This window comes from Ambystoma mexicanum, chromosome 11, assembly GCF_040938575.1.
Source record: "Ambystoma mexicanum isolate Mex_15411 chromosome 11, UKY_AmexF1_1, whole genome shotgun sequence".
NCBI classification, from domain to species: domain Eukaryota; kingdom Metazoa; phylum Chordata; class Amphibia; order Caudata; family Ambystomatidae; genus Ambystoma; species Ambystoma mexicanum.
In genome coordinates this window covers 773,443,411-773,465,277 of record NC_090934.1, presented here as the reverse complement: position 1 = coordinate 773,465,277, position 21,867 = coordinate 773,443,411, and the positions used below count along the sequence as shown (strand labels likewise).

At 46.0% G+C, this 21,867-nt stretch overlaps 1 protein-coding gene across 10 annotated transcripts in view; it reads left to right on the top strand.

Moving 5' to 3' along the window:
- SCUBE2 (signal peptide, CUB domain and EGF like domain containing 2) overlaps positions 1-21,867 on the top strand; it is a 1,402,698-nt gene that overhangs the window by 1,131,878 nt on the left and 248,953 nt on the right. For 9 of the 10 annotated variants that reach the window (XM_069623684.1, XM_069623682.1, XM_069623685.1 and 6 more), the window contains one exon: positions 316-483. The exons of the other annotated variant lie outside the window; for it this stretch is intronic. In XM_069623684.1, coding sequence (XP_069479785.1) covers positions 316-483 — 168 coding nt within the window. The remainder of the gene's footprint in view (positions 1-315; positions 484-21,867) is intronic. 10 annotated transcript variants of the gene reach the window in all.

Sequence of the window (21,867 nt, the reverse complement as noted above, 5' to 3'; positions counted from 1 at the left end):
TCCTATTCATGTCATGAACATTTGTTTTTAAGCCTATGATTTCACTTTAATTTTATTTCTAAGGGATGAAAATAGATTAAGGACATTTTACCTCGTAGCTACATGTTTTCTTGCATGTAAAACTAGAAATCCATAATAAATCATACACACTTTGTGGCACTTTGCTAATGACTTCATCGCAAGGCAAAGGAAAATGGAAAAAAATGACCTTTCGTTAAAGCCTGTTTTTTTCAGAGAAAGTCGTATTAGGAAGTCAAGAATGTAGCATTTCTTATTGAGTTCTTTTCGAGAATCTGTTGTTTTCCTTTCTTTCAGGTCACTGTTTGCCTGGTGAATATTCTCTTGATGGCTTTAAACCCTGCCATCTATGCCCCATGGGAACCTACCAACCAGAGAGAGGCAGGACTTCCTGTTTTTCTTGTGGAGGCGGTCTTGGGACGAAGCATATTGCTGCCTCTGCCTTTCAGGAATGTGAAACTAAAGGTAAATAAAGCAGAAATGTCACTAGTAGGCAATGTAATTTATTTCATATATATCTCTAATTGCTAGTTTATTATTACTGGTCATTGATGGGGAGCAACATCTTCCATCAGAGGGCATGCTCATATAACTCGAACCTTAATTTGTTAATGGTGGGTATTTTCTAGTGCGTTTGTTTTCTCGGCTGTATTTGATTTTTTTTTTAACAGAGATGGGGGAGGGCACTAATCAACCTATTGTCTCCATGTGGCATTGGTTAATCGTAAGTGTGTTTTAATGTTGTACTAGAATTTGATAATTATTAAACTGATTCGGACTGCGCACGCGCGCGCAATGCATGTGGAGCTAAATACATCGGCTCCCAGCGGCCGCTACAATCATCCTAAATTATATTCCCTTTACGAGAATCAATCCCACCCCAGCTGCCTACAAGCAGAAGCAGACCCACTGGCGCAGCTGTCGCTGCACTCTGGAGAGGAACCGGATCGGGGGACGCCAGAACCAGCCTGAAGACTGCTGGCGGGCGACCTGCTGCCATTGTGGCGTGGGCGGAAGCGGCTGCCCACCCCTCCCCCTCAGAGACACAGTGAACGCTGCGGCTCCCGAGCGAGGAGATGTGCCGGAGACACGCAGGCAGCCTGCAAACGAGACCCCGCGGCGCTCCAATAGCGCCGACGAACAGCCAACTGTGGTCTCTCCCACCCGCTCAACCCTAGAGACCACGTAGAAGCACAGTGCAGTGGCCGGAACACCTGAAGTTATTTACAACCGCGCCTCTCTCGATCCCGGCGCTGCAACTGGGACGCGGCACCCCCCCCTCGCTGTAGCCGCAGAAGACCACGAGGGAAACGCTCCACCACATCCACCGGACGGTCCTGGGAGCCACTCTACGTGCCTGCCCGAGGCCTGGGCCCGCACCGCTAGCCTTTCCCCTTGTGATCTCCCCCCCCCGTCAGCGAGACTGCAATGCCCGGGGTTGAGTCGCAGCACAACAAGATGATCTGGGTGCTGCGCTCCCCTGTTGGCGGATGATACGCCGGCAACACACCCGACAGCAGCAAGGTACGAGTGTGTGAGGGGTGGGGGGGGCTTGTCTCGTCTCCCGCCCTACCCCCCCATGGCTCCCTATATAACCGGACCAACAACAGGGCCCACGGAGCCTGTGAATGGAACTGTGTTATACGGGGAGAAGTACTGGTCAGTGCTACGCGGGTGAGCGGATCAGTGGCACTGTCCCACACTAGTGGGGGAGACCATATTCCCCCCCTCCAAAAAGTCTGCGCATAGTCGGGCTGCAGTGGGGCTGCAGTGGGGGAGCGGTGGCTGGGGACACCCCTCCTCACAACCACCACAGCCACCCTCCGACCACGGTGGACCCCTATACTCCCCCCTCCCCCCTCATTACGCTGCGGGCCGGAGCCTGTGGCAGTGGAACAGATGCTACGGGGCAACATAACCGCAGGGGCGGACTCCCCCCAATGCACATTGCATCATCCTAACGAGACAGGCAGCCCTGGAGGAGGGCCCCATACACAAAGGGAACATGCTCTACTGTTCTTGGCACCGCCCTTGCGTTGGCACACCGTGGGCACCCCGTGTCGCTGCGGCATAGAAATCTGACCTATGCAACGTCCCCCCCCCAGCTCTAACACCAACCCTCCCTGTGTCGGCAACGAGAAATACCCAGACCTGACGCCATACTGGGTGTACCAAACGCGACATGGGAAAGGAAAAGTCCAAAAGACAAACCCTTCAAAGTAAAATGGACCTCTACATTATGGAGGCCCCGCCCCGCCGAGGGACCCAGACCCCAGAAGAGGAAGGTGCCGGTGAGGAGCCCCACGACCCTCCAATCTCTCTGACAGACCTCATGAAAGCGATTGGGGACTCGAGAACATCACTGGAACTCAGAATCGGAGGCCTATCCACAGAGGTGTCCCTCATTCGCCAGGATCTACGCAACCTGTTGGCTAGAGTCGGTGAAGTGGAACAGAGGGTGTCAGACACCGAAGACACTGTTCATTGACTGGAACAACAACTCGCCGCAATCACCCAAAAAGTCACCGAGCTTGAATATCGCGCTGGGGACAGCGAGGGGAGGGAGCGATGTAACAATCTCAGGATTCTTGGAATACCGGAGAAGGAGGAAGGCCCCAGTGCTGAACTTTTCCTTGAAGACTGGCTGGCTCATGTCTTTGCGCCCCCAAAAAATTATCCAAATTCTTTTCCATAGAAAGAGCATACAGGGTGCCCACCGGACGACCTACTCCTGAGCCTCGCCTAGAACGATAATTGCACGCCTGCTGAATTATCGAGACCGCGATGCTATCCTGCAAATGGCCCAATCACATACATCGGCTACAGAGTCTGGTTTTACCCTGATTACACCAAGGAAGTTCAAAAGGCCCGCCAGTCATTCGACTCAGTTTAGAAGAAACTCCAGTCGTTATCAATCAAGTATGCTCTGTTTTTTCCCGGCACTGCTCAAAGTCCATTACGAGGGCACCACTCATCTTTTCTACAACCCCAAAGATGCATGGGATTGGCTTGACACATGAGTCCTCAATGATTCCAGAGCATGACGCACACCACCTGACCCGCCTGCGCAGAAACCCAGGCCTGGGCGGCCCATGCCCCCTCTATCCCCGGCAAGCGCGGATGTCGATACCACGCAGCATCTTGCCAGCAGCCCTACAGAGAACGGATGAGGCCTCCGCAACACGAGGACCAGCCTTCAGTGAACCAATATGGGAACTTTAACCTAGTGGCCGCCGCTCGTTAAGCGGTGTAGGCACTACCCCAGTCCGGGTCATACTGAAGAAGTTTTCTAGTTGTAAGTTCAATGTTTGGGCGACAGGTGCTCCCAGTTGCTCCCAGTTGGGGGGCGGGGGGAGTGCAGGGTGGGGGGAGTTTTAAGGGTGTAAGTAACCAGAATCACTGGATGAGGAGGCATGACACCGACGCATACCGGCGCGGAAATCGAACACTGGCTACTGGCGGGGCCAATGATACCCGAGCGATCCAGATATTAATCACACAATCACATGGCAACCTCTGGACGCCTCCCTCTTGTGAATACCTCCGGGCACCTCGGAAACACACGAGACCACCATTAATCCTCCCAGATGCCCCAATACGTGACCCACGCAGATAAAACGAACACCAACACGCTCTCCTTATTGTCCTGGAATGTTAACGGCCTCGGCTCCAGCGTGAAACAAAGATTGGTGCTCCAGTATCTCAACCAATACTCACCAGACATAGTTCTCCTCAATGAAACACACCTGATTGGCACGGACAGCAGCTTCTTCAAAAGATCCAATTACCCACACACCTACCAAGCTGGATTTACAAAAGGCACCAAGGGTACAATGATACTCGTCTATAAACGAGTCCCCCTACAGGTCAGAAAAGTAAGAACCTATCCTCGAGCCTCTATGTAGTACTGCTCGCAGACATTCGAGGTGAGAAATGGGGTCTTGCTGCGATCTACGCCGCCCCCACGCTCTCGAAGGAAATGCTGGTTGAGCTGCGGAACTTGCTCCTGGAGGAGGAAGCCAGCCTATGGGTGATAGGGGGAGATTTCAATGAAGTGTTGGATGTCACACTCGATAGGTCCCATAAGAGAACTGGAAGCCAACTTGCCCCGACATCGCTCTCCGCGTTTGCCGAAGCACTGGGGCTAATAGAGTCATGGTGCTCACTCAATAGCGGCGAGGCCGGCTTTTCATTTTTCTTCGGTGTGCATAAATCGCTCTCAAGAATTGACTACGCTTTCATCTCCCGTAGCACAACCCATAGACTTCTATCAGCTGAATTCCTTGCAAGAGGAATCTCGGACCACTCTCTGCTCCTTATGACCATGAAAAATTCCGGTCAATGCCCGGATAGCAATTGGCGCCTGAACACATACCACTTGCGGCTTCCTGAAATCACGGAAGAACTTGAGAAAAAGACTGCAGAATATTTCGAAATAAACGAAGGCTCAGTGGAATGCCCAATCTCGATTTTGGAGGCATATAAAACGGTCCTCTGAGGGGAAGCTTTCTCGGCGGTCTCCGCCCACCGGAAACGCCATGCCCAAAAGGTTAGGGAGGCAGAAGCGCATGTACTAGAATGCGAACGACAAATTCTAACACAACACCCAAGAAGCAAAGGAAGCCCTGGTCACGGCACAGGAAGCCCTCGGCAACATAGCTCTGGACAATGCACAAATGGCCCATCGGCTGGTCCGGAGCCAATCTATGAAAAAGGGACAAAGCAAACAAAACCCTGGCCTGGTTGGAGACACGTGAACAAAGCAGAGGACAGGTGCGAGCTATCAGATCTCCGGAGGGAACGTTGCTGACGGAAGACTCTGACATTGTGTAAACATTCGCTGCCTACTATAAGAAACTCTATACTCCACCTACCGAACGCCCCACATTTTTGCTACCTCGACTGGATTGAGATCCCGAAACTCTCACCAACAAACAGATCTCCTGAACACCGAAATCACTGAGAATGAAATACAAGAGGCGCTTGCACCGCTCCAACAGGGGAAAACTCCAGGCCCCAATGGCTTCCCAACAGAGACCTGGAAATGCCTTGGCGGCGCACTATCGACTCATGCACCATATGCTCCTACGATATAAAGAGCAAGTCGCACTCCCCCCAGACCTCAGAAGTGCGTGCATAGTGGTCATACATAAAACCGGAAAGCCCCCGGAGGAATGTGCCTCCTACCGTCCCATTTCACTGATCAACGGAGAAGCTAAGGTCCTCGCCAAAGCACTTGCTAATAGACTACTAAAGGTGATTGAGACACTGGTCCATCCAGATCAATGTGGATTTATACCCAATAAATCCACTCGCATGAACCTACGTAGAGTTCGACTTGCCCTGAGCAGAGCCGCAGGCATACCGTCACCACTGGCCCTCCTGGCGGTGGACTTTGAAAAGGCATTTGATTCTGTGGGGTGGGACGACTTATGGGCAATCATGGCCGGAATGAACCTTGGGCATACCTTCATATCGTGGGTCAAACTCCTATATGCATTTCCAGAAGCCACTGTGAGGGTAATTGGCAGGACCTCCAGACCATTCCCTCTGGCCCGAGGTACTAGACAGGGGCGCCCCATGTCTCCACTTCTCTTCCTCCTCGTCTTGCCCCTACCATGTCTGTATCAGGGAATTTAAATATCTGGGCATACGGCTTGACTCTACACTAGATGGGTTCCTTCAACTCAACCTAAACCCTGTATTAGAGTGGTTTAATAGAGATGTCTCCCACTGGCAATCGCTCCCCCTATCACTAATGGGCAGGGCAGCACTGTTCAAGATGATTACCCTCCCCAGACTTCTATACGTTCTCCAAAATGCCCCGCTTGCTATCCCCCAGGAAACTTTCACACTTATTGAAAGGAACCTCCGCACACTGCTATGGGGAGGGAAACAACCCAGAATGGCCCTTAATAAGCTCCAAAGATCGGTATGGGAGGGCGGCATCGGTCTACCCTGTATACGCACGTATTATCCCACGGCACAGATAGGGGTGGTAAATGATTGGTTACACGCAGACCCCACACTGCCACACATCCGTATTGAAATGGAGACCATGTTCCCAATACCCCCACTACAGGTCTTGTATGCCACCAACAACCAATTCCCGACGCTACCAAGAATAACACGCCATATCCGTCACGCCTGGAGGGACACACACAAACTGGTTGGCTGGAAAGGGAAACCAACACTATCCCAAACCATATGGCATAATGCATACCTTCCGGAAATAGTGAAAATGGGCTCTTTTGAACACTGGGGAGCAAAAGGGATAAACACACTAGAGCACGTGATCCAAGGTGGTTGCCTCCTAAGCTTTGATGCCATGCAAGATCAATTCAGCTTAGCACCTATGGACCAGTTTCGACATGCACAACTGGCTCATGCCATTCGCACCCAGTTCCCAGACACAACAACCATACCCCTCCTGCTCCCCCATTGAGACCGATGTTCTCCCGCAACAAATTCTATCCAAGGTCACCTCCACCCTTTATCAGGCCCTCAACTCCTTCGGGGCTAAACAACTAGATCGGCTCAAGGAAAGGTGGGAAAGAGACTTATGTGAACTGGAACCAGAAGACTGGATAGAAGCATTAATGTCCCCCCAAGAGATTGGGATAGAAGCCAAGCTCAGACTAATACAGCTTAGAATCCTCCACCGCTCTTACTGCTCTCGCACAGCCATGGCCATATGGGGGGGGGGGCCGAGGATGGGACATGCATTAGATGCAAGCGAGAGCCGGCCACGTTCTACCACATGATCTGGGACTGTCAAGTATTACATGTTTTCTGGGGGGACTGCAACAATACGATCTCTACTGTCCTGGCGACGCCAATTCCTAAAGACCCCAAAATGACACTTCTGGGAACATGGGGAGAAGTGGATTTGGCAAAGTATGAAAAAATGTTTTGGCGGTTGCGCTGGGGGTGGGCAAAAGGCTTATTACTGCTAACTGGGGCTCCGCAGACCCATTAAACCTGAACCGTTGGAGCAATGAACTAAACAGATGTGCAGCATTGGAGCGCCGAATCTATAATGCGCGGGGTTGCCCCCGTAAATGTGAAAAGATATGGGGTAAATGGTTTGATGCTCACTGAATTCCACACCTCCCTATTTCCCTCTTCCCCCCCCTTCTTGCTCTTCCCCTTCACCCGCCCCTTAAATCGAGGACACAAGACGTTACCAGTATTGCCAGCAACTACCCGTCTTGCGGCTGTGTCGTGGCCCCTCGGCCCTGCATCGCCTTTGCCGTTGTGTATTTTGCCTTGTTTCTCTGATGAATGCTATGTTTATATTCATGTTGTTGTTGTGCTGTTTAAATTCAAATAAACAGTTATTAAAAAATAAATAAACTGATTCGGAAAATCAAGGCAGTGGCATTGCGACTTGCCAACTGTCTGTGAGGTAAGTGTGAGATTAATAAGGACACGGACATTCAGCTAGTCGTAGGGGGGGGGCAAATGGTGTGAAGTTGATAAAGTTAATGTAGCTTATCCTTTAGAGATGATAATATGTGAGGATTTGTGCAGCAAATTATGGAACAAATCTCACTCTTTCAAGGTATGGAACTATGTGGATTTAGAACTAGGAACAAGCGGCAGCACTCCAGGTTGGGCATTTTAACGATTGTACATATTAATCTCTAGGGTTGAATAGCTGTAACTCCTACAGCAGTGATGGTGGGATCATCTAGTGTATTTTAAAAGATTACCGTTGAATATTAAAGTGCTATAATGCATGGCCAACATTTCGCAGGACATTCACTAAGCATAGTGCTGTGATTAAATGTCTTGATTGTGGAGTTTTACTATTTTATTAACCAACTATATGCCTCTGAATATACGATTCAAATTGAAAAACGTACTGTTCATAAAAAGCCAACTACTCGATCATGTTTCATAGTGTCTGGATCAATTTTGTCGAATGCCCTGTTCTCTAGTGACAGTGCCATTAACCTTTTTTAAAAATATACTTGAAAAACAGGCCCTTGATATGCAGGGACTCCACGTGTGCATGGTATAGTCTGCCTGGGCTAATTTCTGTTCTGCCAGTAAAGAGGACCACAAACAGTTTGTGGCCGACGGTTTACCCTTTTATGACCATCAATGAAGGGTGTTCTGATGTTTCATTTGGTTCCAAGTGTTTTTTCAAAGCAAGCAATAAGTGGATGGTTCCAAATTTGTGATCGAGTATCTTGTACTATTTTGTTTTTCTATCTTTTTTTGCATAATGCAGCCAAAAATAAATATTTTACCCAGCCCCTCTCTGTAGCCAAACCCCAACAGTTTAGAGAGGTAGAGGGCACTTGAGATCTGCTTCCTTATTTCTGAATGCTGTACTTAACAATCCTGATAAATGTGACAGAGGAAAGTGGCATGCTGCTATTGAGGCTTGTCATGGTTTGGGAAACTCACTTCTGCCTTTTCTGCCAACTTACTCTCATGCACCTCTTTAAGCTAGGTCATTTAAATACATATGGGATGCCTTTCTGCTGCCTTTGGTGCAAGCCTCAACAGTAGAACATGGATCATTGAAGAATGCAATATCAGTTTCAGCTCAACCATTACAGCAGTAATTACCATTACCAGTCCCTTTTGTGTAGATCTGATTCTGCTCTGGATGTGCTTCTAGAATCCAGGTTGCTCCAGATTTTAGGCTGTCTGTTCTAGGCTCGAAAACCTATCAAATGGAGAGATTGCACTCATTTACATTCCAGTAAAACCGCTGTTCAATAAACTGGTCTGCGGCAGGTCCAATATTTTATTGCACCAGTAGCAGAGACTAATGCTGAAACCATCACTTAATGTTGGAGGTTTTATTGGTCCCTCATAAAATGTCATCCACATAACCAGAGTTATAAAGTCAATTATAAAACCAGACTTCTCCTTAGAATGCTTTTCAAACCAGAGTTCCTGCTTTTATGGTGAAATAAATCATCATCTGACAAGTTTGGTGATGCTGCAATCCACCTCCAGCAACATAGTTCGTACATTATCTGCTTGTGGTTTATCAGCATAAACAGTCAGAATGCAAACGCTGCCCTTATTGCTGAGATGACTCATTTCAAAGACCGTCCTTTCTACTGAGAATTTGCTGCACTTGCTGATGGTGCACTGACAAGACACTTGTACAGACAAGAAGAAAATCAAAAACTCTTTCACACATTGGTCGCGCCACTTAAGTAAAAACAGAACTGCTGTAGTGGGTCAATGTGCAAATGTTATGCTTTTTATTTTAACATGATGGCCCTTCGTTCAGGCACGTGTTTCGGGACGTACTTGTGCCTTTTTCAATTGGGGTTAATGACCACTATATTTACATAATAGTAATTTCAACAAATCATATACCACTAAAAGAACAGCATTATTGAATCTACATATTTGAATAATTAAGATCCAAAGACAATTTGCAATTTCGTTGAACGGTTGTTTGTCATTGAGGTAAAGGAGGGGGGAATGGGTGGATTGTAAGGTAAGAAAGAAATGCACATATGTACAAAGTACCATTTGAGAGAAAAAAAGGGGGGGTTGGAAAAAGACAAAAGAGAAAGAGAGAAACCATAACGGTCTCTGGTATGATTTGTTTATTACGCTTTGCTTTAATGTAATCCTCTGTTTGTTTCCTTGATAGGTTCCAATTCTAATGAAGCACAGCGGACTGAGTAATGTTCTAAACAGTTCTTGTGTGTAACTTTGCTTAATGTTTTGTCACTGGTAATCCCTTAGACGTATGAGAGCGTTACAGACTCATGGCAGAGTAAGCTGAATCTTGTCACTCATAAAACATGTTTTGCCTTGAATCGGCGTGCAAGCATTACCATCTTATCTCTATTCTATAAATTGGAACAAGCTCAATGTTGCTTTTATAGGATTACAACGGAGCAAGGGGAAGTCTCTTTACTTTCACGGCAATGCGACACGTCTCTCATAGGGCGCAGAGCAACTTAGGTTGATATTTCAAGACCCCACTTTCATAAATCACTTGTAAAAGAAGTAAGCGCCCCTGTTGAAAAAGCTGGTGCTCTGTACAGGTTCTTCTTTCAATGATGAAAGTAACCTTTGGTTTTGCTCAAAGGCCAGAGACTTGTTTACAAGTAGCCCTTGGAACAATGCTCCAAGAGAGCTGGAGAGGTTGGTTCTGCGCACCCAGACAGTAGTTTAGTCTTCATGGTGATAGGAAGTTCCATGGGTGTGTTATTTGTTTTTTGGGACTTATTGGTGTTTTGGGTGTGGGCTTAGGTTAGTTGTGGGATTGGAAGACACTTTGTGGCAGAGGAATCCTGAACTGTTCACTCCAGGCCACTTTTGCATTCTGATGGTACGAACATAGCGGCAGTATGCTTGAAGCAATAACTACGTGGCAAGCAGTAAGCAAGACTCACTTCATTCAAGTATCATGCCTCAGGTAGCCAGTCGCCTTACAACGGAAGATGAGGTGCGGGAAAGCTCTCCAGGCTTTTGTCGGCTCTTCAAAGAAATTAGGCCATGGAGGTGCCCACAGCCATTAAAGTCTCAGTTGTCAATTGTGAGCATGATTAGGAGAGGCACATTGATCTGTAAGATAGACAACTTTGAAAATGAGGCGGAAATACTGTGGAGCATGTACAATGGTAGCATGACAGGAAAGTTAATCTAAGCTTTTATTTTTTTTTTTTAAATCAGTTAAGTGTTTCAGCACTCCTAACAATACCGAACTAGCACAAATCGATGTTGATAAATAATTCTTGGGCAAATAGTTCTGGAAATACATATGGTCAGGCGAGAGGGGCTTTAGATCGCAACCAAACCACTTTAAGTATAGAAAAACTGGAAGTATACGTTAGGATCTGATAAGCAGGTGGATAACAAGAAAAACGCTGTTTCAGAGGTCTGCACTATAATTTTAAGCAGGAACAATAGTACAGGGAGATGGAAATAGTCTTGGATGTTAAAATAAGCAGACCTGGGTTAGATTAGCTTATTTTGTCAGAGCTATAGGCGGCCATTTAGAAAGTAAGCTTTCTAAATAGCGCACCTGGAACAAGACGGTCTTTGCCGGCTATATACAGCCACTCCCCTGCTCTTCACTTGGAGATTGTGATTATTTTCCAGAGTGTAAATGAGTTTTTCCTTGTGTACTAACCAGGGGTGTCATTTCACCAAAATGCAGGGGTAGCGGAAGTGACATCACACGGCCCTTGACCTCTAATGACATCACAGGAAGTGATGTCATTTGACCCCACCCCAAAGTGATATCACGGGAAGCGATGGAACTCGACGTTTCACCCCTTGACAAAACAGGAAGTGGCATCACATAGCATTGTTCCTAAGAACACTACGAAAAATATGGTTACGATATCACAATAATGTGATGTACATTTCATACAAGAATGGACCGCCATATGTATCGTTAGCATCAGTGTGAATAGACCCATATTACCAAATTACTGTGAATGATAGCAGACATCCATTGCCAAATGATAATGATGTATTATTATATAGCACTTACGCTTAAGCACTTTATTAGAAAAAGTATGCACCCAATATCACCCAACCTGTCTAGCTACTCATTTATCGACCTCAGAAGGATGAAAGGCTGAGTTGAGGTGTTTAAGAATAGACTAAATCAGTGATTCACCCCCTGAAGCGTGCCTGGAATAAACCTTTCATGAATATAGCAATTATTGTATAGAATTTCAGAAAGATACATTATTTGGTAGTCCTATTATTTTTTATTTAGAGTCACTGCTGAAAGTGTTAGACTTGTGGCACCCATGTTCTTTTTTTTGAGATCTTAACAAAGAAAACCTGCCACTCCAGAAGTAAAGAGCCCAGGAGCTTGCATTACAAAAAAAAAGACACCTTTTATTTTTTTAGTGGTAGCAAGGGAGACCTCCAGCGGTCACAGATGCAACCTCTGGCGACCCCTAAATGACATCACTGGTGCTAACTCTTCTGTTACAATTGTAAAACTGTTTGTTATTGCATTGTACCTTTAGTACTTTGCTTGTGCCTTCCTTGCTGCACGCAAGTTAGTACTTTCTTTTAAAGCAGCTCGCTTTGCCAGTTGCTTTGGGCTAGCTTTCAACTTTGGAACTACATCTCCCACCTGCTCCAGCACAGCATAAATCGGGCTACCTTGGGCACCTGGAATAAGCGGGTCTTCGCCGGTCATCAACATGCTCGGCGTCTCGGGGCTAGGAATCCTACGAGTAAGTTACCCAAACACCAACTCTTCCCTCTTATCACATTTGTACTCCTGCTATCAGTACTTTTGCTAGCCAAGATGGGACATCCACTGATGGAATCTCTATCAGTGGCTGTGTTAAGAGCCAATAGATTATCCCCCATAAACAAACTTAATTTGACAAAACTGAACACTCTCCCTGAGCACTCAAGGAAGAGCAACCGACCATGTACCAATAACAGGATCCCCTCCTGTTCTAATATCCCAATACTGAAAATAGAAGAACCTCCGATGCCACTTAATCATCATGGCAACACACCCATACTTCATGTCCCCACACCATATCCTTTTGGCACAAGGCCTCCGAGCCACAAACCTGTACCTTCACAAAACGGAGCAAAGAAGTGCCTTGGCTCTGATGACAAAGATAGGGCTTTAGATACGATCATTCATAGTTCCTTCACCTCATGTACAATGATCAAAGAAGGCCCTACCCCCAGATTTACCAATTTAGAGAACATGGTAAGGGAAAATAATAACCCCCCTCCTAAAAAAAAAAAAAGGAGACCAAGTAAAAAATTGCCCTCCTGAATACAAGATCTTTAAATAAACATGCTTGAGATGTACATGACCTCGTGGTGGATAGTAATCTTGATATTCTGTCCATCACGGAAACCTGGATACAGGACACAAATGACCCTATGATCAGCCTGGCCATTCCCATAGGTTTCTCCTTTTGCACTAATCGCGATCAAGGATATGGTGGTGGGGTGGCGATTATTGGCAAAACGGAGCTAGGAATTTTTCCTGCCTCAGTGTCATGCCTTGGCTGTGAAATCCTACATGTCAAAATGACCTTGACCCATCATAATTGTATTAACATTGTTCTAATCTATAGGCCACCTACTTCAATGCCTGACTTCAATGTAGAAATCTTAAAATATTAAACCACCTCTTCATGCCTAATTCTGCAACCCTTTTCCCGGGGGACTTGAACCGCTGGAGAGAAAACAAACCGGATAAAGAAGTGATTGAGTTAGAATCCGCCCCGAATATCATAGCCCACGAGATCCAAAATAGCGAACCAACCAGAGACAAAAACAACCTACTGGACAGGATAGTGACAAGAAAGCTTATAGCCAATATTAACCAGACCATCCCATGCATATGGTCAGACCATTGTTATCGTCTACTATCCAAACGATAGATCTCCTCGCCAAACCTAACAACCAGACCAAAACAGTTCTTAGTCGGAATTTCAAAAAAGGTACTCCGCCCAGACTTCAAACTTTGTCTAGATACCATCATGACCAATACTTGTACCTACGTCCTAGCTGATTGCATGATGACCTCTTTTTCCAACATTTTCCCTGAAATTCAACGGCACCCCTTAAATCCAAACGGGTTAGAGATCACACAGGACACCAAACCTAATTTACTCCAGAACTCAGAGCTCTCAAAAGACAAAAACGGGCACTAAAATCACAATGGCTAAAACAACATTCTGAGGAAACCAGAATAGCCTGGAAGGAGGTAGATAAACTATATAAATCTCAAATACTGGACACCAAAAAGAATTTCTTCAATTCGTAGATCGAACAATCTTCCAACTCTACGGGAAAGCTATTCAAGATTCTGAAACTGCTTGAAAAACCAAAGGTATCCCAAACCTGCTCTACGGTCCAGGCCTCCTTTGAAGCTAAAATTGTCAATGCAAGAAACAAAATAAATGTCCAAAGCAGTTCTTTCATACAAAAGGACCAGACTATCACTAAACCCAAGGATCATGAACACCCTACCTTTACATTAATGCAAATCTCTGTCCAGATATGCTCTGAATGTTATCCTCCATGCAACCCACTTCTTGCCCATTGATATTCTCCCTTTATAACTGATTTTAGAGCACAAGGACATATTTGCCCCATTCCTGACCAGATTTGTAAGCGTGAGACAGGAGACTTTTGTTCCGGGCTGGCGGTGTAATTCAGTTCATATCAATCAGCTTGTTCTTCCCAAATGTGGGATGTTAATACAGGACATTTCTACAGCCTGGAAGAAGACCTGTGGTTGAAACACGTGTCAGCTGTATACAATCCCATTAAATCTGAATTGTTAGCCTTTTTTGGATTCCTTAGGAAGAGGATCCAGCTTGACACAACTACTAGCAGCAGTTACATGTTACTGTTACCTTAGTTGCAAATTTAAATGTTAACATAATCCTAAACAAGCACTTAAGGTTCCAGTCTTATGCCCCACATGTTTTTGGATGTATAAGACCAGTCTTGAGGGTGTCCAGGAATTACCCCTTAATGAGGGAGGCATTAATGATGTAGAGGAGTGCATTTAGCGCCAGACTTATCAATTGTTTATTGATGATTGATGGAGACTGGGATGATCTCATCTGCTTAGGAGGTAGGTTTGAGGGAGGCATTTTTAGGTCAGGGGAGATCATTTGGTCAGTAGGGTCAGTGTGTGTGCTGGGGTGGCTAACACTGGGGCAGGTTAATTCAGTGATATGACGGATTTTGTCAAATCTTTCAGTGAAAACGTTGTTGATTCTATCACATTTTCCTGAGTTGCTTGCACCTCAGGGTTGTGTGAGGGGGAGTAGTATGCAGCTTGTGCCTCAGTGATCAGAATCCTACAGTTGGTGCAGCGAGATTTGATGTTGGTGAGATCTCCAGGGTTATGTTTTTGCACCAACATTTCGGTAGGGCTCTGATTGAGCGTTTGTTAGAAGCGAGCTCAGGGGCGCATCAAGGGGCAGATGTTTGGGTCTTGGCAGGGCTATTTTCTAGGGGGGCATGAGTGTCCACCAGTTTCATTGTGGAGTTGTTGAATACTTCTTGGAAGACAGAGGCGTTGCCTGTGTTGGGAAGACTGTGAAGTATGCATCTAGCTCATTGATGGGGAAGGTTTGGAATGAGCAGCTCTGAGTGAGGTGGTGTTTAACCTGACCTTTGTGGGACATGGTTGGGTTGGTGATCGAAAGTGGGTTGCTGATGTGGTCAGACCAGCAGAGTGGTGAGTGGTATGTGGTCTGCCAGGTGATGAGGGGGGATGAAGTAAAGACTAGCTGTAGGCTATAGCCTTTATTGTGCAATTTTCTTATGGCGCATGGGTCCGATTAGTGTGAATAGCGCTTTTTTAATGTGTTTGTTGGCGTGAGGCTCAGGGACGTTAAAACCTTAGAGAAAGATATTGTTAGTGTGTGCTAATTTGAATCAGGAGAGGAAGTTGGAGATGTCAATTAAAGTCACTTCTGTGAGGTGGTCTGAAGATGATGTGGAAGATGATGGATTCCTTTTGAGATTAAAGAAACCGGCAAGCAATGAATCGACCAAGTTTGTTCTGTGAGAGGGGATAATGGAGCAATGGCCAAATCGCTCATGTGGATGATTGCCACTATGCCTCCTCTCCTTCTTAGCCAGTCCACACATTGGATACAGTAACTAGGGGGTTGGAGGATGTCAAAAACAAGGTGGTGGGGACATGGGGTAAACCACATGTTGGTGATGTAGAGTGCATCAAGGTTGTTATGCGAGATTAGGTTAGCGATCTCGGCAGCGTGAGCGACTGCTAAGCGAGCATTGACCAGCATGAGTGCTGTATGCGTGTGGTCGGTGGGTGTTGGATGGGGACAAGGGTGATATTGATTGTTTTCTGGGGTAGCTTGCCAGAGTTGCTCAAGGCGCTTAGCCGTTTGAACCCTAACGAGGGAGGTGATCGGCTGTGGAGGGAGGAGACACATTGTGATGTCTTTTTGTATGTAGTTGTGTAGTGAGTTCTTTGTAGGTGAAATGCGGATAGTGGGTGAGGTGAGGTGCTTGTCTTCACCATCCTTTGCTGAGAATGCCAGCAATGAGGCCATCTAAGGAGGACTGGTGGAATAGGTGGTGGGAGATCTTGCTGGGAGAGCCTGCGCAAGTGACCAGCAGCATCCTCAATGAGGTCTGTCTGGAGCTGGCCTTGCGTCCTTATGTAACTGCTTGAAAGGTGAGAAACCTGTTGCAGATGGCGGACACTCAGGCGAGAGGTTGCTTTGCCAAGGGTGGGGGTGTCTCATGGAACATTTCCCCAAGTGTGTTGTATCCCCAATTCCCTACAGTATATGTGGGAAATGGGTCGCAGTATGGGTGGCTGTATGTTGTAATAGGTAGCTATACTGATGAAGAATGCATGGTGGGGTAATCGATGGGTGCTGTGTGATTATTGTTGATGTGTGGGTGTCATGCACATTGTCAACGACCCACCTCTGTTCTCCCTGCTCTCGCATGCGGCACATTACAGAACCCCAATAAATACATAAGTAGATATTGTCATGGTAGGTACTGTGTGCAGCTTTGCTTGGTTATGTGGGAGTGCTGGCTGGTTGTGCAGAGATTGATTTGTCACTATGAGCTGGTGTATAGTGTTGCTGCTCTTGATTGATGGGTTGATGTGCTGGCTGGCTAGTGGTTTTGTTGAATTGTTTTAAAGATTATGGGGTGTTAATGTTCATTTGTGCAGGTCATTGATTGGCTGCTCTTGATAATGTGCGATTGTATACATGTCCGTATAATCTTGGTTTCTATTTCTTTAGTTTATCATGTTCTCAGTTAGCAGATATCCTGTGAATTTAAATCTATTGTTAATTTTATTTATTTAGGTTATTTATTGAGCACAGACACCTGGCTTTAAGACGCAACAGAACGCTTTACAAGAATGTGTTACTAGGAATACAAATGAGGGACAACAAGTTGATGGGGAGGCAGTAATCGGGGGGTGTGGTCGGCTAGGTCGGTAGTTGTGACTGGTGGTGTCTACGGTGCATGACAGACGTGTTCCTTGATGGCAAAGGTCTTGAGTTAGTTTCTAAATTGGATGAGGGCGAGTATGAATGTAATGCCGACAGGTATATGTCCCACAGCCTCGGGGCATAGATTGAGAATATTTGTTTCCTTTTTTTTTCATTTTTGCAGCTCTAATCTTAGCAGGTCCTGGCTTTTGTGGAGTTTACCAGGTCCTGGCTTTTGTGGAGTGTCTGCCTCTAGAGATGGTGAAAGTGTTGGCAAGTTAGGAGGGAGTATACAAAGTGATGGCTTTGTAAATGATGCAGCTGGTCTTGAAGACAATGCATGCTTGTATGGCAACCAGTGTAGTTTGAGTGTGGACTTAATATGGTAAAATGTGCAGAGTGCAACACTTCTACCCATGCAGTCGAGTTACATTTTAATATTTGATTCTTTCTGTAGAGAAATTTCCCTGATCTAATACCCACTATAAGAAACCCGCCCCACAGTTTGGAACAAGAAACAGGGCCTTTTTAATCCAAATATTCTGTTTTATTTAAAATAATACAACAAGAAATTTTAGGTGGTCCTCTCATGTTCAGTATTGTGGGAACTCACCCACAATGTTCCATTATAAATATAGGAAGCTTCTCTACAGAAAAGGCAACCAGCCTGCTATTGTCTCACGTTTATATCCACAATATCACAAACATCAACACTTATAAAAGCAAATGGGAATGGCTATTCTAGACAACAAAATAACATATTCTTCAATATAAATTTATAAATTGACATTGGTTATTTTGATTAAACAAGACCAAAACCATTTTTAGAATGAAGCTCGAGTGAAAAGAATTCATGTAGTTTTCTTTGAAACCATCGACATAGCATCAGAAAAAATATTGGCTTAACATATGTCGTATTCCATGACTGAAACAACGCTAAAATTGTGGACACTATCTGTATTACACAATTGGTTTCTAGCTTGAGCATAAATACAAGAATGTTTTGTGGGGTTGACTTCATTATAATTATTCTAAAAACTTACATTCAACAATTTTTTATTATTTTCGTAATGCTGGGACAGTAATGCCTAATACCTATACTTTCCGCAAAGAATCAGGCCCACCCTCTCAAAACTCCAGTTTAATATGTGCATTCAAAATATATTTCAATTGCTCATTGACTTGGGCAGACACTATTCACAAAGGCTTAACATTCCATGTTTCACTTTGGAATGTCTAAGGCTCCAGAGATCCCAAACTGTTTCAGAAAAGTCTAGTAAAGGTGAAACTACCCAAAGTTTCAATTTAAATTATCAATCACCAAGCACATACATATTTTACCATATTCCCCCTTTCAGTGAGATGGCCTATAAATACTGCTACCCCAAAATGCATTTAATCACTGTCTGAGAGTTAAGCAATTCTCAGGACGTTTATCTAAATGCTCTGGGGTTCTCGTCTTCACTTCTGGTTTGTCTTTCAAAGACTTAAGACCAGAAGGGACATCCAGTAGCTATAGGCAGATGTGCCAGGCAAACTCTTCCTTTCAGTATCCACCTGCTCCTAAATGTCCTCTGTATTCCGTTCCCTCTGGAAAATTCTTTCTTGGGGAGAATTTCCATCTGGTACTACTATTTGAAACCCCAGTTCACTGTTCTCCTATCAGGCAGGCTCACATGGTTTGTTGGTTTTCCACAAACTCTCCTATCTTCCTATGTGTTTGAATTTAAACATCCAGCAATTTCCTCCCATGCACATCATTCGACACAGCAATTTTGGATTGGAGAAAGCCTGTGACAGGTTCCACTCACATACACCCGTAAGGATCCTCTTCCTTGTTGCGATTGGCCCATATCATTTTATCATAAGGGGATGTATTCGTTATGAGGTAGCCCACCCCTTGTTAATGAAAATTAGAATTGTACTGAAATATTCCCTCCGAATTCCTGTTATGGACCTCAACCATTAATAAGAATGATGTATTCAGAATGTCAAAAAAAAGTCTGAATTCAGAAACACCCTTCATGTGTTTGTGACTGCATGCATTAGGGTTATTTAAATAGGTGAATCTATTAATAATGTTCAGATATATTCATAAGCATGCAATTCCCCCTGTTCCACAAAATTTCAATCTAGCATGTATTTTCTAATTGAGCAATGGGTTCAAAAACTATAGACACTAGTGCATTTCCCATTTTAAAGCACACCATGTCTGTGCATTGCATTACTACAATTTTGTGTGTGTGTGTGTGTGTGTGCGCACCACCTGTTGAGACAGATATCCTGTGAACCAAAGGGATCTTTTATTGTTAATGGGACAGAATGGCATGCCAGGTTTGGACGTCTTGGTCTGTTGAAAGCCACTGCTATTAAGAATGCACTTTACTGATCCACCAGATCCTTACATTATTGACCTTCTGTGAGGAACCTGTAGGCGTCCTCACTTCTCCCCCTTGGTCCTCCTCTCAGGTGGCCAGGGAAAGGCCATCACTTTTGGATCCCGACCCTGGGGGTTGGATATATGAGGGCGGATCACCTGGGTGGAGGGAACTTGGGCTGTGGGAAGAGGACATCTTTGGGTGAGAAATGGTTATCACCTATTCCCTTGTCAAAGTGAACCCTCTATTCCCATGCCTTTATGGGCTGCTGTCACTTTTTGTCCCTTTCCTCCACCCAAAATGTCCCACAGACAGTTCACCTTAATACTCGGATGAGGAGGAAACAACAAGGAGTTGTGCACACTTCCATTCATTCAAACTTCCCTAAACACCACTTTGGTACTGAGACAAGGAAGAGGGTCTTGGAGAAGTTCAGTTGTAGTAGCCAGGCATGTCCAGCTAATAGGGTTCAGCATGGTCAGGCAATTAAAGTTAAGGACTCGCACCTGCACTCATTTGTCAAGTCCCAGGTGTATAAAAATGGTGACCGCCCAGCACAAAGGGAGAGATTGCCTGGAGAGAAGGACATGGCCTGGAGAAGCAGAGTAGGCTGGAGAGGAGCAGGCTTGAGAGGAGCCATGCAGAGCAGGAGTGCGAGAGACACGTCGAGCCGAGACTGGCTATGAGAGTGTCTGAGACCCTGCTGTCCTCCCTGCCCGGTGCTCACAGCAGGAGATGTGGAGCACCAAAGCCTCCACATTGCAGCATGTCTCTGAGAGGGTGAGTGGTGTTCTTGGTAGCTTCCGCTGGGGAAGAGCGGAGCTATGCACTACAGCATTCCAGGCCGGCGAGCGTTGCTCGTTGTGACTCCCACAAAAGGAAGGCTGAGTGAATCAAAGCCGGGAAGCAAAGCCGAGAAACCCGTAGAAGCTGCTGCATACTGGCTAGTGAAAAGAAGGCAACACTCATTCTCCAGCATTGGATCTTTCACCGATTCACATGCTTAGAATATTCCCCGTCGTCAGGCTGGGAACCCTCTGTATATTTATAAAGACGTTTTCCATAGGAAAAATGTCGACACTTCTGTGTCTTATCTATGTCGTTTTGGTTCGCTTACGCCTGCCCCAATAGGACGTAGTGGTATAAATAGCCCTGCGGCTCCCTTCAGATTTCAACCGTCTACCAAAGTAGTGGGATCACCTCGTGTTATCTGCTATTTTATAAGGTTGATTTTTGTTTTCTTTCCCAATGTCTGGGAAGGCGTTGTTCCGTCCGTGTGCTACATGCAGATTAAAAAAGGTTTACGAAGGAGATGGGCATATGGATTGCCTGTATTGTCTTCATCCTCATCATTCGGCTGACAGTTGTGAGATTTGTAAAGGCTTCTCACAGAAGACCCTGAAGGACCAAAATAGGCATCTGGTGACGTGGCTGAATGACGGCGCGAGAGCGTACCCTCCCTCGGAGGTAGGCTCTACACATAGCTTGGCCTCGAGATCTAAATCTCCGGTGGCCCCCCGCCGCTCTGTATCTGCAGAGCCGCCGCCAAAGAAGCCACGTTCGACGGAGAAATGTTTCTCTGAGAAACATTCTACGAGGGAATTGTCATCAAAAGGGAAAGCTTCATCCTCTTCCTCCTTGTCAAAAAAGGAGAGAAAAGATATGTTAAAGACCTCCTCAGGAGACCGCCACAGGTCATCCTCGAGTCGAGATTCGTAGAAACATAAGTCAAGTTCAAAAAAGGCGGGAACGCCTAAGGACTCTGCGCCACAACCACCGTTGTCGTCGACGGGAGTTCGGTCGTCGACGCCTTCATTACCATCAGCTCAGATTATTTCTGCAATCGCTCCGTCGATTCAGACGACACCTGTTGAGAAGTTGGCATAGTCGACGGCCCCACCGGAGGGCTGTCAACCAGAGTTGTATGGTCCGATCTTACCAGAGACCCTGTTACAACAGGAGGCAGCCTTTTCAATATCATCTGTAGAAGACGACTGTGAACCGGTGGTTGGCCCAACGGATCTTGGATTACAAGGTGTCAATTCGTTGACAGTCTCGAGTGGGCGAAGTATCCCAGTTACAACGTCTTTACTGAACCCCCAGGCGATGTTGTCCTTGGAAGTGTTGTCCACATTGCAGACTCTATTGAGCCGGTTGGACGCGAAGTTGCCTCACATTGGTGCACCTGCAGTGGTGCATGCTATGCCAGCCGACGACGAGCCAGGTCCAGCCCCGCAGCCAATGGCCAGAGTACCAACAGCTCTTCCGGTTAGCGAAGATCCTCCATGCTCACACCCAGAGTAAGGAGAGCTGCCAGAGTCCGAGTTGGAATGAGGAGAGTCTTTTTCAGACATATCATCATCCCCTACAAGAGACCCGACGTGGGAGCGGGAGGCTGAGGTCGAAGCTCCAAGAAGTCCGGCGCAACCATCACCGCCGGATGACATTGGTTCCTTCCACGCAATGATGGGAAAAGCATGTACTGAGTTTGGCCTGGCCCCGGAGGAGGAAAAGAAAGACTGCTT